General features: G+C 50.8%; 1 protein-coding gene across 2 annotated transcripts; it reads left to right on the forward strand.

Moving 5' to 3' along the window:
• Nucleotides 1–1,111: 1,111 nt before the first annotated feature.
• Nucleotides 1,112–9,370, forward strand: CNPY3 (canopy FGF signaling regulator 3). Of its 2 annotated transcripts, none has more exons than XM_057555547.1 (6): nt 1,112–1,401; nt 5,191–5,314; nt 6,130–6,226; nt 7,992–8,114; nt 8,350–8,467; nt 9,046–9,370. In XM_057555547.1, the coding sequence occupies exons 1-6, from the start codon at nt 1,227–1,229 to the stop codon at nt 9,228–9,230; spliced, it is 822 nt and encodes a 273-aa protein (XP_057411530.1). In that variant the 5' UTR covers nt 1,112–1,226; the 3' UTR covers nt 9,231–9,370. The 2 variants fall into 2 exon arrangements, with proteins under 2 accessions (XP_057411530.1, XP_057411529.1); XM_057555546.1 differs by having other exon boundaries at nt 1,118–1,401; nt 8,792–9,166.
• Nucleotides 9,371–14,618: the final 5,248 nt, after the last annotated feature.

Raw genomic sequence — 14,618 nt, forward strand, 5'->3', positions numbered from 1 at the left:
ACTAAGATCAGGAAATGACAAGTCAATGGACTGAGCATCAGTCCTTTAAAGTCTTTATAAAATAGCATAAATATCCAACCTCTAGGAAGGAAACATGAGGCACTGGGAAACACGGATTTATGGACAAAAATGGAATTTGCAGACAACCTCCCAGAGAAGCAGCCGTGGTCTGTGCGTGTCCATAGGACACTAAGCTCAGGGGCAGCCTGAAGCAGCCCCAAAGACCCAGAGAGTCCTCCTCTTGATGACACAGCACAAGGGGGTTTCACTGAGCAACTCCTTGTGCTAGGCACCCCGTTGCTGGGGAGGTAGAAGGGAAATCAATCATTCATTAGCCAAGTCCCTGCCTTGTGGGAGCTCAGAATCCAAAGAAATAAACAATAGGCCAGAAAAGGGAGCCAGATTACACACTAAAAAGAAAATTATTGCATGAACTTTTTACAATCTGCTCAATAAGTTTAATTCTATTAACCCGTTGGAGCGTCACAGGAACAGGCAAGTCTTGAACAGCAGCTAGGAGGATCACTTTGTCATCATACAGATAAAAATTGAGGCTCAGAGAGGAAATGATTTGTTCTAGTTCTCACTGGGACAAATCTAGGGTTCCTGGGCCCGAAGAAAGCTGCTTGAAGGCTGGGGACTCTTTGAATCGTCCAGGTCTCATCCACAGCGCCTACTAGAGTAACTGGCGATTAGAACAATAACAACAGCAGCAATAATAATAATAAAATTTTAACACTGGTGCTCAGTAAGTACTAACTTCATAATGACCCCAGGGGAGAAGCGACGTGCAAGGAGACGGAGAAGGCAGTGAAGACTGTCTTTCCCATACCTTTCAGGACCAGGGCGCTGCTTCCTCTCCCCTAGCCCTGGTCCTCCAGCCCCTCCCAGAGCCTCCGTTTTGGGATGGGAAAAGATGTTGCCATAGGTCACTGAGGGCACCATCCGCTCTCTCATTGGCCGAGGCCGAAAAAAGATCGTCCTCCCTTTAGCTAGAAGCAAACCCCGAAAAGCCCATTGGCTGCCTAGTCCGCGGGCCTCCGTCGGCTCTGGGGGCCGGACGAGGCGGCCTGAAGCGGGAGCAGGCGGGGGGGGGGGGGGGCTCCCCGTTGCCCTGGTTACGCCGAGGCACGTGTGCAGTCCCGGAAGCGGCTCCGGGAAGCTGCCTAGCTCGCGCAGCCGGAGGAAGCGCAGCCGGGTTCGCTCGGGTCGGGTCCGGCTGGGCCATGGAGCTGTTACCTGAGCCCGCGTCCCGGCCCCGGCCCGGGCCCAGGCCCCGCTGTCTTCTGCTTCTCCCGTTGCTATTGCTGCTGCTGCTTCTCCTGGCGGCACCGGAGCTGGGCCCGAGGCAGGCCCGAGCAGAGGAGACCGACTGGGTTCGACTGCCCAGCAAATGCGAAGGTGAGGGGGCGGGGCTTGCGGAGAAGCGTCGGGGGATCGAAGGTCCTGGGCTCTCCAGCGGGTCTCCACTCCCTGAACCTGCTATGTGCCTGGCCCTGTGCTGGACTTTGGGGACACAGAGGCGGGCGAGAGTTCAGGTCTCGGTGCACTTGGAGCTCAGAAATCGGTGAAAACAAGCACTTATAATCGGGGTAGTAGATGCCGTGATAGGGGGGGCACAGAACTTTGGGGGCTGGTTGAGGAGCATCTAAATCTAGCCCAGAGATGGGGGGAAGGGCTTCGTCCAGGAAGCCCTGAATGATTAGGAGTTAGCCAGGTGAAGAGAAGTGAAGCCACAGATGCAGAGGTCTACAAGCAAAGGACAAGTTTGAGGAACTGAAAAGATCCATATGACTGGTCTTGGGGGAAGAAGAGCTTGAGACGCTCCCCTTGTGCCCTCACCGCAACCTACTTTGTGTCATTGGCAGTCTCCCCCACTAGCTGTGAGCTCCTTGAGGGCAGCGACCTTGACTTAGATAGCTATTCACACAGTGCCTAGTAGGCACCCAGTAGTTGTATTTGGAATAAGTATGAGTGAAGGGGGGAGGGGGCGCTGTGGGTGTGTGTGGAGGGGGGAGGAGGGTCTGAGGCCAAAGGGGTCACTTTAGGAGAAGAGAGCCTGGGGGAACTTCGTGAGGGAGGAAGATTTTAGGAATATGAGAAAAGAGTGAATCCCAAAGGCCTCCCAAGGTGGAGGTGTGGCACTTGAGAGAGAGAGAAGGAGAGGGAGTGGGAAAGAGAGAAAAGAGCGCCAGCACACAAACCAGCGATTCAGGACTGGGAAGGGCCTACCTTTTTTTTCCTCCCCTCCATTTCTCAGTTTCCTCCTCAGGCCTTTACACCCACTCCTTCCTTCTCCCCTCCCTAACCCCAGCCCCCCACGAAAGTTGACTATAAATCTGTTGCATCCTAATACAAAGCATACAGTCGGCCAGAGGTTCCCCAAGCACTGGGAAGTGGGGGTAGTTTGGAAGGCATAATCTTTTTGTTTGAGAGATTAAAGGTGAGATGCTTCAGAGATGAGCTGACCCCACTGGTCGGCCTCCCAATATGGATTCTAGCCTCTACTTTCTCCCTCACTGCCTTGAATAGACAGTCAGAGGGTTATGATGCCTTCCTTTCACTCTTCTTTTAGTCATAGCCAACATCTTTTGGGGGTTTCAGTTCCCCTTCTCATTTCCTATCTTATTCTAATACCAAAGAGCCCTTACTGTTTCTCTTATTATTCTCATAGCCTAAGAAGCTCACATTTCTTTTCCTTAGACTCATAATAGCACAGAGCTGGCAAAGATCTTTAGATCATTCTAGTCCAACCTGATTTTGTAGGTAATTAATAAAAATAATTTTAAAGGGATTTTCAGTCATAGGATGGCTTGGTAAACTCCAACCCTTAGGCTCTTCTTAATCATGTATATTTACTTTTACTTATCACTGTGACATCTTTGGTATTAAATGCTGACTATCTGGCCAACAAATCCTGCCTCCTGGCTCAGTAGCCTGAGTGGAAGAGGCCTTGGCACAGAGGAAGGAGAACCTGCCCAGAAAAAAGTGGGTGGATGTCCATGAGGATCTGGGGTCTGTGCCATGAGTCTCCTCCAAGTCTGGCTCTGGGTGGGACCCCCAGAGGGGGTCTTGAAGAGGCAAGGTTTGGAAGAGTTGGGAAGCAAGGTTGTGGTTGATGGGTACAAGAGAGATGAGTTGATGGGTTCCAACCTCCGGGGCCTGGCATACTGCATGTTGAGGGTGTGGAAGAGGGGGGCACAGGAGCCAGAAAAATGATGAACTTGCACAGAGTACAGGACAGAAGAGGGGAGGGAGCCCAAATGGTCCTGGATGGAGAGCCAGGGAGGAGAGACACCCTCAATTCATTGCAGACTCTGAGGTCACTGGCTTACATTTTGGAATTTTCATGTGTTCCAAGTTCTCCAAGCCATCTATTAATGCATATGTTATAAAATTTCACCAAACAAGCCTGCAGGGGATTTATTTGTTTCAGTAGTAAGTTGGTTTTCTACCCAACTCTGCTGTTGGTGTTATAACAACGCTGATGGCATTTAACCTGCAGACCATGTTCCACTCGGAGACATCAGAAGCTGCTCGAGCACCAGCACAGTCTCTCTGAGCAATATTTATCAAGTATCCAACACATACAAAGTCCAAGACTAGAGGAATAAAGAAAAAAATCCAGTACATGATCCTCTTTTTGAATGCCCTTGTAGTCGAATCAGAGAGACACATGAGATGACGGAGGCCCTTAGTGAGAGCATGGATCCTGCAGACTCTCAGAATGAAGTCAAGAGCAGGTGGGATTCATCCAGAAGGGCTTCCTGGGAGAGGAGGTTTTTAAGGTGAGGTTAAGAGAACGGACAGACAACCCCTGAAGGGGGGCATCATGCACTTTCCTGAAGCCCCAGGCACTGCTCACTTTCAGTGGTAGCACTCCTTATGCAATGGTAATTATTTGTTTACACTTCTCTCTGCTCCATTAGACTGAGTATCTGGAAGGGAGGGACCTTGTTTCTGTCTGTGTATCCCCAGGCAGTGTCTGACACACAGGAGTTGCTTAATAACTGTTCGAGGAAGCGTAAGAGGAAATGAGAAAATAAATGAACAAAAACAGTAGAAACAGGCCTGTGGGGGGAATGGAGCAAATTAACTTGGTAGGAATAGAGAGCTGGTGTTGGAACAACATATGAAATCAAGAAATAAAACAGCCATGAAAGACGTTTTGGGGGGCTTCCCTGGTGGCGCAGTGGTTAAGAATCCGCCTGCCAATGCAGGGGACACGGGTTTGAGCCCTGGTCCAGGAAGGTCCCGCATGCCGTGGAGCAACTAAACCTGTGCACTGCAACTACTGAGCCTGTGCTCTAGAGCCTGCGAGCCACAACTACTGAGCCCGCATGCCACAACTACTGAAGCCCGTGAGCCTAGAGCCCGTGCTCTGCAACAAGAGAAGCCGCCGCAATGAGAAGCCCGCGCACCGCAACGAAGAGTAGCCCCTGCTCACCGCAACTAGAGAAAGCCCACGCGCAGCAAAGAAGACCCACAGCCAAAAATAAATAAATAAAATTGAAAAAAATTTTAATAAATAAAAAATTTTAAAAAGACATTTGGGGGACAACTGGGGAAATTTGAATATGGACTGAGTATTAGATGATATTGGAATTGTTGTTAATCTTCCGAGTATGGTGATTTTTATGGTTAGGTAGGAGAAGGTCCTTGTTCTCAAGAGATGCATGATGACTTGTTTAGGAGTGAAGTAAGTCTACTTACTTTCAAAATGGTTTAGCAAAAACAATGTGTATATTGTTGATATCTATTATTATCACATTGCTTTATATTATATATTGGGGAGAAAGTGTGATAAATCACTAACGACTGTTTTTTTGTTTGTTTTTACTAACAACTGTTGACTGTGAATGGAAGGTATATAGTTATTCATTGTACTCTTTTCTATATGCTTGAAATTTTTTAAAGTAAAATAAATGATTGTGGGGAGCAGGAGAGAGCTGGGAGAAGTGAAGCCAGTAGGAATAAGGGCCAAGAGTGGACAGGGGGCAATGGATCTTGGAGCCCACTTTCACCTACTGAGCTCCATTTGGTGGTCTGGTGCTAACTCCTTTCTCTGCCCCAAGCATTGACTCAACCCAGTCCGGGAGAGGCGTCCACTTGGGTCTGTTTTGCTGGGAGCCAGCTCCTGTCAAAGGCTCAGATGCACTCAGTAGTTTGTGCTGTGTCTCCTTCCCCCAGTGTGTAAATACGTCGCAGTGGAGCTGAAGTCAGCCTTTGAGGAAACTGGCAAGACCAAGGAGGTGATCGACATGGGCTATGGCATCCTGGACCGGAAGACCTCAGGAGTCAAATACACCAAGTCGTAAGTGAAGTGGTAGGGAGGGGGGCACTGGCCTGGTCTGCTTTGTTCCTCGAGGCATCAGCAGCTTGAAGTTCCCCTCTCCCTTCTGGCTAGGCAGACCCACCAAAGGGAGGCAGCTCTAACTGAGACCTAAGTTTGCCCACTGGTTCTATCCCCAACTAATTGTGTGGCCTTCATAAATCCCTGAATGCCTCTGGGCTTCACATTCCTCATCTGTAAAAGCAAGACTGTTGGACCTTATCAGTGATTCCCAGGCTCTTGGACTTTATGGATTAATTTTTTTAAATATAGGGTTACTGGGGAATTCCCTGGCGGTCCAGTGGTTAGGACAGGGCGCTTTCACTGCCACGGCCCGGGTTCAATCCCTGGTCAGGGAACTAAGATCCCGCAAGCCTCGCAGCGTGGCCTAAGAAAAAAAAAAAAGATTACCAACTTTTAATTTTGCCAGGTATAAACATTAAAAACAAACCAAAAAACACTTCCATCAACTATGATCATCCTTTCAAAATGAAGTGATATCTTAACATCAAACTTTAGTACATTTTGCTTATTTTTTAAAAATCTACTGAATCACTTAGCTTTATTAAAAAAACAAAACAAAACAAAACTTCCTTCCCGTAGAGCTGTTAAAATTGTGTCTCTCTGGTCTGTGTTCCAGCATTTCAGAGCCCCCCAGATGACCTATCTTCCTTCCAGCTCTGCCTTCCCGTTGGTGAGATGTGCAGGTGTTGGGGTAGCAGGGCTGGAGGGACGGACCACTAATCCACGGGGGTGAGGAGGGGAACTCAGGCCCTCTCGTGCTGCTGTCTCGGCAGGGACTTACGGTTAATCGAAGTCACTGAGACCATTTGCAAGCGGCTCCTGGACTACAGCCTACACAAGGAGAGGACCGGCAGCAACCGATTTGCCAAGGTTGGGTTCGTGCTGGCCCTTCATCCCCACCGGGGCCGGCTGCATGTTTAAGTGTGTCTGCTGGTCTGGGCGCCACTGGAAGATCGTGCCCTGGGAGCATTCCTCCTCGGCCTTTCCCCATTCTTCATCCGTTGCTTTTGGCACCCCTCCCCTCCTGAGTGGCCTGACTTTTCAGTGGCAGTGGGCACATCCCTGATGGTCTGGGCCTGCCCACTGGGGTCCTGCCTCAGCCCCAGACAGAAACGCTCCCGGGTGGCAGCCCCCTCGGAGGCCTAAGCACTTGTGCAGGGAGAACTCAGGCTGTGCCGAATTGTGAGGGTTTAGAGGAGATGTCAGAAGACTCTTGGGGGGCGGTGACTGCCACGTCCCCCCTCTGGGCCCACAGGGCCCCTACCTGGACCTCCATCATGGTGCCTTTGTGACATTTATTGTACTTGTGGCGTACACGAATGCTTCTCTCCCTGGAGAATGAGCTTTCTTGCAACAAGGCCCATGTTTCTTTGTCTCTGCATCTTCCATGTTTGGTAGGAGAGTTGTCTCCCACATTTCTCCACCTAAGTACCCTTATAGCAAAGGAGATCCATCAGAAACCCCCGGGAAACCTAGAGGAATAGTATCAAACCACAGAAGTCTTAGGTTTTATCTTTGTAATTTGTGTTAATGTTGTGCTTGGTAATAAATCCATGTTTAATGTAAAAATGTTTAACATTATTTTCCATAGCAAAAAAATTAGAACCAACCTAACCATTCACCAGTAGGGGAGTGGTTAAATAAATCAGTGTGGCCATTCAGTAGACCATTTTGAAAAGTGTAAAACGAAGAATGAGATAGCTTTTTATGAACTGAACTAAAATCATCTCCAAAGTATATTATTAAGTAAAAAAGGCAAGGTGCCGAATGGTGTGTATGATACATACTGCTGCTTGTGTAAAAAGTGGGGGTGGAAGAGAGGATATATTTGTGTGTATATTTGCTTCTAGTCGCGTGCATGATCTCTGGAAAGTTAGAGGAGAAATAGACAGTGTGTTGTCTCCGTGGAGAAGAATATTTTTTACTCAACCAAGAGTCCTCCCTGCTTCGCCTGTGCCTCTTCCCCTCAAGGAAAGACACAAGCCATAGGAAGAACCCGAAGCAGGGAGTGGGCCTGGATATGGGGGAGGCCACAGTGAGGGGAAAGAGCCAAGACCAACTTACTTCCTGGAAAAGGAGTATTTGTCCAAAGGGCCTGAGGGCAACAGCAGACTTTTTTGTTTTTTGGGTTTTTTAATAAATTTATTTATTTTTGTCTGTGTTGGGTCTTCGTTGATGCGCACGGGCTTTCTTTAGTTGCAGTGAGCGGGGGCTACTCTTCGTTGCGGCTTCTCATTGCGGTGGCTTCTCTTGTTGCGGAGCACGGGCTCTAGAGCGCAGGCTCAGTAGCTGTGGCACATGGGGTTAGTTGCTCCGTGGCATGTGGGATCTTCCCAGACCAGGGCTCGAACCCGTGTCCCCTGCATTGGCAGGCAGATTCCCAACCACTGCACCACCAGGGAAGCCCCAGCAGACCTTTTGGAAAGGAGGAGTGTGGGGAGGCAGGACAGGGCGTGTGTGTGGAGGGGTTGTGGGATGCAGGCCTCAAAGAGGGGAGGGGAAGGTGAGGACAAGTGTGAGAAGCTATAGGGGGTCTTGACTTCCAGCTGGGTCCTTGGGCCTCCAGCTCCACCGGGAGAGGAGGGGGCAGGGAGAGGAAGGGTCTCTGCCTCTCATGTCCGGTCACCTCTTCCAGGGCATGTCGGAGACCTTTGAGACGCTACACAACCTGGTGCACAAAGGGGTCAAGGTGGTGATGGACATCCCCTACGAGCTGTGGAACGAGACCTCTGCAGAGGTGGCTGACCTCAAGAAGCAGGTACGGGCCCCTCGGCCCTCAGAGGCGGCTGTGCCCCACAGAGCTGGGTGGGGGCGGGGCCTCGGCCGAGGAAGGCCACGAGGAGCGGGGGGGACCGTGGTCAAGTCGTTTCACTCCTCTGGCTTCAGCCTCCTCGGGAATCAGCCACCAGCCTGGTGGGCGGCGGGGCTCAGCGGGGCTCCTCTGAGAGAAGTCAGCGCTGGGCTTTGCCAACGCAAGGCGTTGTGGTTAACAGTGCGACGTGCTGGTGGAGGAGTTTGAGGAGGTGATCGAGGACTGGTACAGGAACCACCAGGAAGAGGACCTGACTCAGTTCCTCTGCGCCAATCACGTGCTGAAGGGCAAGGATACCAGTGAGTCTGAGGGCACGTCGGCCCTCGATTGTGTTGTTTGCCTCCCCCTCAGGGGAGGTGGGTAGGGGGAGGACGGAAAAGAAATAAGAAATGGGGGCATCGTAGCATCTGTCCTCAGGGCGCTGGATGGGACAGGGTGGGGTCAAGGCCTGACATGCCAGTGCAGAGCAACCATTCAGATGCCTCAGATGCCCCAGGACGGGCCTGGGGCCACAGCGTGGCAGAGCTGGGACCCGTTCCAGTCGCCGCCCCCCGTGGCTCCGCAGCCAGTGCTCCTCACCCAGCAAAGCAGTCTGTTGACCGTGTCTCTCCTCCTTGCCCCAGGCTGCCTGGCAGAGCGGTGGTCTGGCAAGAAGGGGGACACAGCCGCCCTGGGGGGGAAGAAATCCAAGAAGAAGAGCGGCAGGGCCAAGGCCTCGGGTGGCAGCAGCAGTGGCAGCAAACAGAGGAAGGAGCTGGGTGGCCTCGAGGGAGACCCCAGCCCTGAGGAGGACGAGGGCATCCAGAAGGCTTCCCCCCTCACCCGCGGCCCCCCCGAGGAGCTCTGAGCCTAACCCAGCGCTCCTGCTGACCCACAGCCCTGACCTGGGAGCTGAAGGATCTGGGCCCCGGCTCTGGCAGACAGAGCGGCACCGGGCTTCAGCTGTGCCTGCTTGGGCTGTGCCTCTTCCTGCCGCAGACAGACTCCAGCCCTGGAAGAACTCAGATCAGCTGCGGGCAGCCCAGGCCGGCCTTTTCCCTCTGCCCAGCATTCCTCTCCTGACCCAGACTTTAGGCGGGCTCTGCGCTCTCAGGACTGCCCAAGGACTCCGGTGTGAACTCGGGCAGGCAGGTGTCGAGCTGGGCCCCGGGACTGGGGCTCCAGAGCCCCGCACCCCCTCGCTGCTCCGGCACTGACACCAGGAAGCAAGACTGAGGCCGCAGCTCCTCCTCTCTGTACCCACCCCTCCTGTGGACACCTTGTACTCTGCCTGGCCCTCCCCAGGGCTCACAGAGTAAAAACCTTTCGGCCTTTTTCGTTTGGATTTCTGAGTCCTTTTCAGCCCCTCAGAGGGGCCTGGAGCCCCCTGTAGCTCTTCCCTGCCCCTCACCTTCCAGCCTTGGGGGCTGAGGATGGGAGGCTGTTCCCATCCTCCCATCACTGAGGCCGAACCTGCTGACTGTGGGGAAAGCAAGTGCAGGGAGGGCCCCGGGGGGGCTGGGGTGAGGGGTGGGCCTTGGGTATGTGGTGGGGCCAGGCACAGTGCTCCGGTGCTGCCCCTCAGCTGCTCTTGGTCTCCCCGAACCCGCCCCAGGCCGGGAGGGGCCTCACTTGTGCCCTGGCACCTGGCTGCCCTCATTCCTCCCCTCCCTCCCGCCTCTCCTCTCCCCGCCACCAAGGCCTTCCCGTTGGTTGTGTAAAGTGTATGCCAGTGACCCCACCAGCTCCCGCCCCTCGTCTCCACCTCCGCCTGGCCCTGCCTGTTGGTCTTGAACCTTGTTCCCTGATGACCGCACCTGACCACTCCATGCTTCCTAGCTGTTGTGCCCGGAGCCCGCAGGGGAGGACACCCCAGTCCCCCCAAAACAGCTGGTTGCACCATGTTCTCTGGGAGTAGGGGAGAAACAGGAAGGCTGGCCTCTGGGGAGAAGGGGTGGGCAGCTCTGGCACCTCCCTGTCTGTCCTGAAGGCAGAGACCTGTGGCGGCTCAGAAGCAATAGTGGTGACAGCTGCGAGTAGTCAGTGCTTTAACCCTACAGTGCACTCGGGTGGCTGCTGTTAGCCCTATTTTGTAGAAGAGGGAACTGAGGCTCAAGTCACAGGACGCGCCCGAAGTCCTGTTGGCAGTGGCACAGCTGCACGCGGACTCTGGCTTTGAGACCCCAGCCCACTGTATTCCCGCAGCCCCAGGGCCCCTCTCCCAACACCTGGCACTGGCCATGTGATTTGCATTGAACTGGTTTGGTTTCTTGCCCGTAACCCACGCCCACCAACAAGTCTCTTTTAGAAGGAAAATGGGACGCAGCCCCTGCTTCTAGAAAGGAGAGAAGGGTGGAAGGTCCCGCCAGCACCGCGCCCACACCGGATCCCCTGAGCACCCGCACCCAGGCTCCCTCACACTCCAGGCTGGGCCCAGCAGGTAGGAGGGGCCCCTGCTGAGGTGCCCCAGAAGGATTTTCCCAGCTTCTGGCAAAAAGGCTCTGGGGTCCCCCCAACTCGGGCTCAGCCCCTCCCCCCTCCCCAGGCCTGGGAACACCAAGGCCATAGCGAGTGGAGCAAATTGGAAGCTGCTTCTCCTCTGGCCCATGAGGCTTAGAACAGGCCCTTGGAGGATGATACTTTTTGGTCTAGCGTCCCCCTCCCCATCTCCAGCGCTGATACTGGCGCCTGTTGAAGGGGGCTATGGGCAGAGATTCCAGCCTAGACTGTGATCCCATCCTGGACTCTGGTCTGAGCATAGGAGGTGACTGCGGGGGTCCGGAATTGGAACCCAGGGCTGGGGAACCATTTGCAGGCCCCTGGACTGTCTAGGATTTGGTGGCCAGTCTCTGACCACCCCCATCCTGTCACTAACCCACAGCACTTAAGTACTTGGCTTAGGTCTGTCCCCAGAGCTTCATTGTCCTTAGAATAGGATGAGACAAAGACCTATCCCCTTACTGGGGTGTTGGCCCAGGGGCCCAATCCCAGGCCCAGACCAGAGGGAGGGCAGCGCTGTGACTGCTTTGCTCTTTGACCTGCGGCTGCTGCAGGATGAGTGCCCTCACCTGCCCCCCATTCCCCACAAGGCCAGGCGTGTTGCACACTCACTAGCTCTCCACGCACTCACCCCAGCAGGCAGTTTTCTCCCTGGCCCAGCCTAGGAAAGAAAGAAGGCAGGATCTGGCTTCCCAGGTTTTTCTTTTCCTCTCCCCACCACACACACAAGCCTTTCTGAACTGGGGTACTGCCTCCCACTTTCCCACACCCCTTGCCTCCATAAGGTGAGGGGTCTGGCTGAGCTCAAGTGAACCTGATTTCAGTTCCCTTGTTAGAAACCCAATTAGAACGGGGTCTCTTACCCTCACCTGGACATGAGAGTCACTTGGATGCTTGTTAAACATACAGATGGGCCCCCCTCAGACTTGCTGGGTTGGGGATCTAGGAGTCTGTGTAGGTCCTAAAATGAGGCCAGCTGGAACCCACTCCACCAGGAGAAATTTGGGTGTTGTGCTAAGAGGGGCCAAGACCTCAATGAAGCCACATTGGAAGGAAGTCTTGTCCTCAGAAACATGAATTATCAGAACCCCAGAGAGGATCTGTCTCTCTGTTGGAGACTTTCATCATCCAGAACCACAAAGGCTGATGGACAAACCACAAGGCCAGTTCCGGTTCAATGACAGTCAAGTCTCAGGGGTTGGGGTTCTGTAGTCTCAGAAGTGGCTGCATCGGGGCCTCTGTGTATTCGTTTTAAGGAACAGCTCCTAGGAGGCAGGCTCCTCTCTTTATTTCCAAGTTCCTGGGTGGTATTTTCATGCAACATCTTTTCGCAAGTTAGAAAGTGGTGCTTTTCACACCTTTGACTCCCATCTGTCAGAAAGTTGTTTTAATAAAAGTTTTGTTAGAATAAGACACTTGACTGCCAGAATTCCTGCCAGAAAATAATAAATATATAAGCCCATGAGGTTTGCAGTTTGAATGGAAGCCCTTTAAATAAGGACACCTTGTACAGTTCACAACTTGTCCACGTTCACAGCAGCCCTAAATCACTTTAGTTCACAAGTATGAACAAAATTCTTCTTCATATCTTTGATCTTGAAAGAAAAACACATTTTTTCGTGACAGATGCACCGTCCATGCCTAACTGGTTTGTGGAAGGACTCTGTGTACTAATCCTAGCAGCAGAGCCAGCTGAATCCCTCGTGAACATCCCCTGATGGCCTGGTTTGCACTATTAAGAAATTTCACTGGAATAATAATAGTAGCCACTGTTTTTTGAGTGCATATTACTATGTGGCAAGCACAGCTCTACATGCTTTAATTAACTCATTTAATACAGCTGTGATCCACACGAGGCCATGGATTTTTAAACACGTTATCAAAGTAAATACACATACAGAAAAGTACACGTATAAGTGTAAGCTCAATTAATTTTTACAAACTGAACACCAAAGTCACCAGCATGCAGATTGTGAAACATTATTACCATCACTCCAGAAACATCCCACACACACCCTACAAAAAGAACAGGGATTTTTGTCTACTTTGTTCACTGCTATATTCCCAGTGCTTAGTACAGCGGTGCCTGGCACAGAGTAGCTGCTTTCCCCCCACCCCCCCACCCCCGCCAGCCGCACCACAGGGCTTGTGGGATCTTAGTTCCCAGACCAGGGATTGAACCCGGGCCCTCGGCAGTGAAAGCTCAGAGTCCTAACCCCTGGACCGCCAGGGAATTCCAAGAGTAGCTGCTTAATAAATATCTGTTGAATGAACGGAGCACAGAAAGGTTACATAACTTGCCCAGGTCACACATTTAGGAAGTGGCCCAATCAGGTTTTGAACCCAGATGGAATGGCTTCAGTGTCACGGGGCATAGCCTCCATGCCATAGAATCTTGCAGCCATAGCTGGTTGGCTCGTCCACCATCCTCCCCTTAGACATGGCTCTCTCTTCTAGAAAGCAGACCAGCTTCTGTCCACTAGTCTATTTACGTCTTCAGAGTTTAAGGTTGGACATGCAGTTAGGAGTGAATTAACCTTCAAGTTTTTCTCCCTTTTCAAAGTTTACAGTTGTGTATAGCTTAAAGGCAGCTTGACCTTTAACGCTGCCCTCCAGAGCTGGCGTCTCTTTACAATTTCTTTAAGAGGAATCCGATTTTACTCATTCTTTCTTTAAAAGTATACTCTTCATCTATCAAGTTTATACAGGCCAACAGAGCTTAAACTTCCGCTAAAATGGGTGTGATTCTCTACAGGAGGTGTAGCTGCACATTGAGATGGGAAAAGTGGGCCAACCCCATCACCAGCTCCAGGGGTGGCAACATCTCCTACCATCATTACTTTTCTAAAATAGAAAAGGTTCTCTGTCCAAAAAACAAAACAAAACAAGACACTCAAAAAGCCAGATGTGGGAATTCCCTGGCGGTCCAGTGGTTAAGACTCCGTGCTTCCACCACAGGGGGCGCGGGTTCCATCCCTGGTCCAGGAACTAAGATCTCACATGCCACGTGGCCAAAAATGTTAAAAAAAAAAAAAAAAAAAGAAAGAAAGAAAGTAATGTAGCCACCATTAATTAGTGTTATAACCCACCAATATAGGGACCAATTTTATACTCAGTTGATGGGGCTTTATTAAAGCAGAGTGAGTCATATCGTATATTGAAAAGGCTAAAAGGATCCATTGTAATAAATCTGCTAGCAGAGTTCATGTGGGTGGGTGGCATCCCAATGGTCAATCTGGACAGATAGCAGAGAAGAGTTTTTTCCAGCGGCTTGGACTAGAGTTTGGAAATTGGCATCCCTCCTCTGAGCAATGTATTCAGAACACCTGTTCTGAATCAAAACAAAACCAGCCAGAATGTCTTCCATTTGTAGTTACTGTATATACATAATTCACAATTCTAAGATTTTAATGTGTCCTCAAATAGGTATAGCCTTGGAGTTTGTCCAGTTGCAGCCATGTTCCCAACCTAAAATCTCTTTGCAAACATATTATACATTTGGGGATGAAGAATTTAGTCTTTTCAGCCAGTTGCAAATAATAAGCATTGCATATTAAAAATATCACCTGTTCTTATTTTCAGCTAAGTCAAACTGTAAATTGATTTATATTCTGTGACCTTCTCTTCCATGGCCCAGGGTTATCTAAATTTGGGTTTGGGCTATCTAAAATTCACATAGAGTAACCAAGTAAAAGAAAAGGTGGTTTTGATATATTTCAGTGGGTAGAAGACATGGACAAACAATTTAGCAATGAAGGACTGCAATTATTTGGTACATTTTGGTGGTAATTAAAGAAGATTAAAACAATTAAATACAATTTTCTACCCAATGAAATATCAATGAATAATATCTTCATGTAGAGAAGGTTGAAACAAACATTTGTTTTGGGTGACAGCATCAATTAATAGAAAAATTTCATTTGGAAAATAATTTCATCATAACCATCCACATGTTCACTCTTCTGAAAAATT

Source organism: Balaenoptera acutorostrata, chromosome 10 (genome assembly GCF_949987535.1).
Source record: "Balaenoptera acutorostrata chromosome 10, mBalAcu1.1, whole genome shotgun sequence".
NCBI lineage: Eukaryota > Metazoa > Chordata > Mammalia > Artiodactyla > Balaenopteridae > Balaenoptera > Balaenoptera acutorostrata.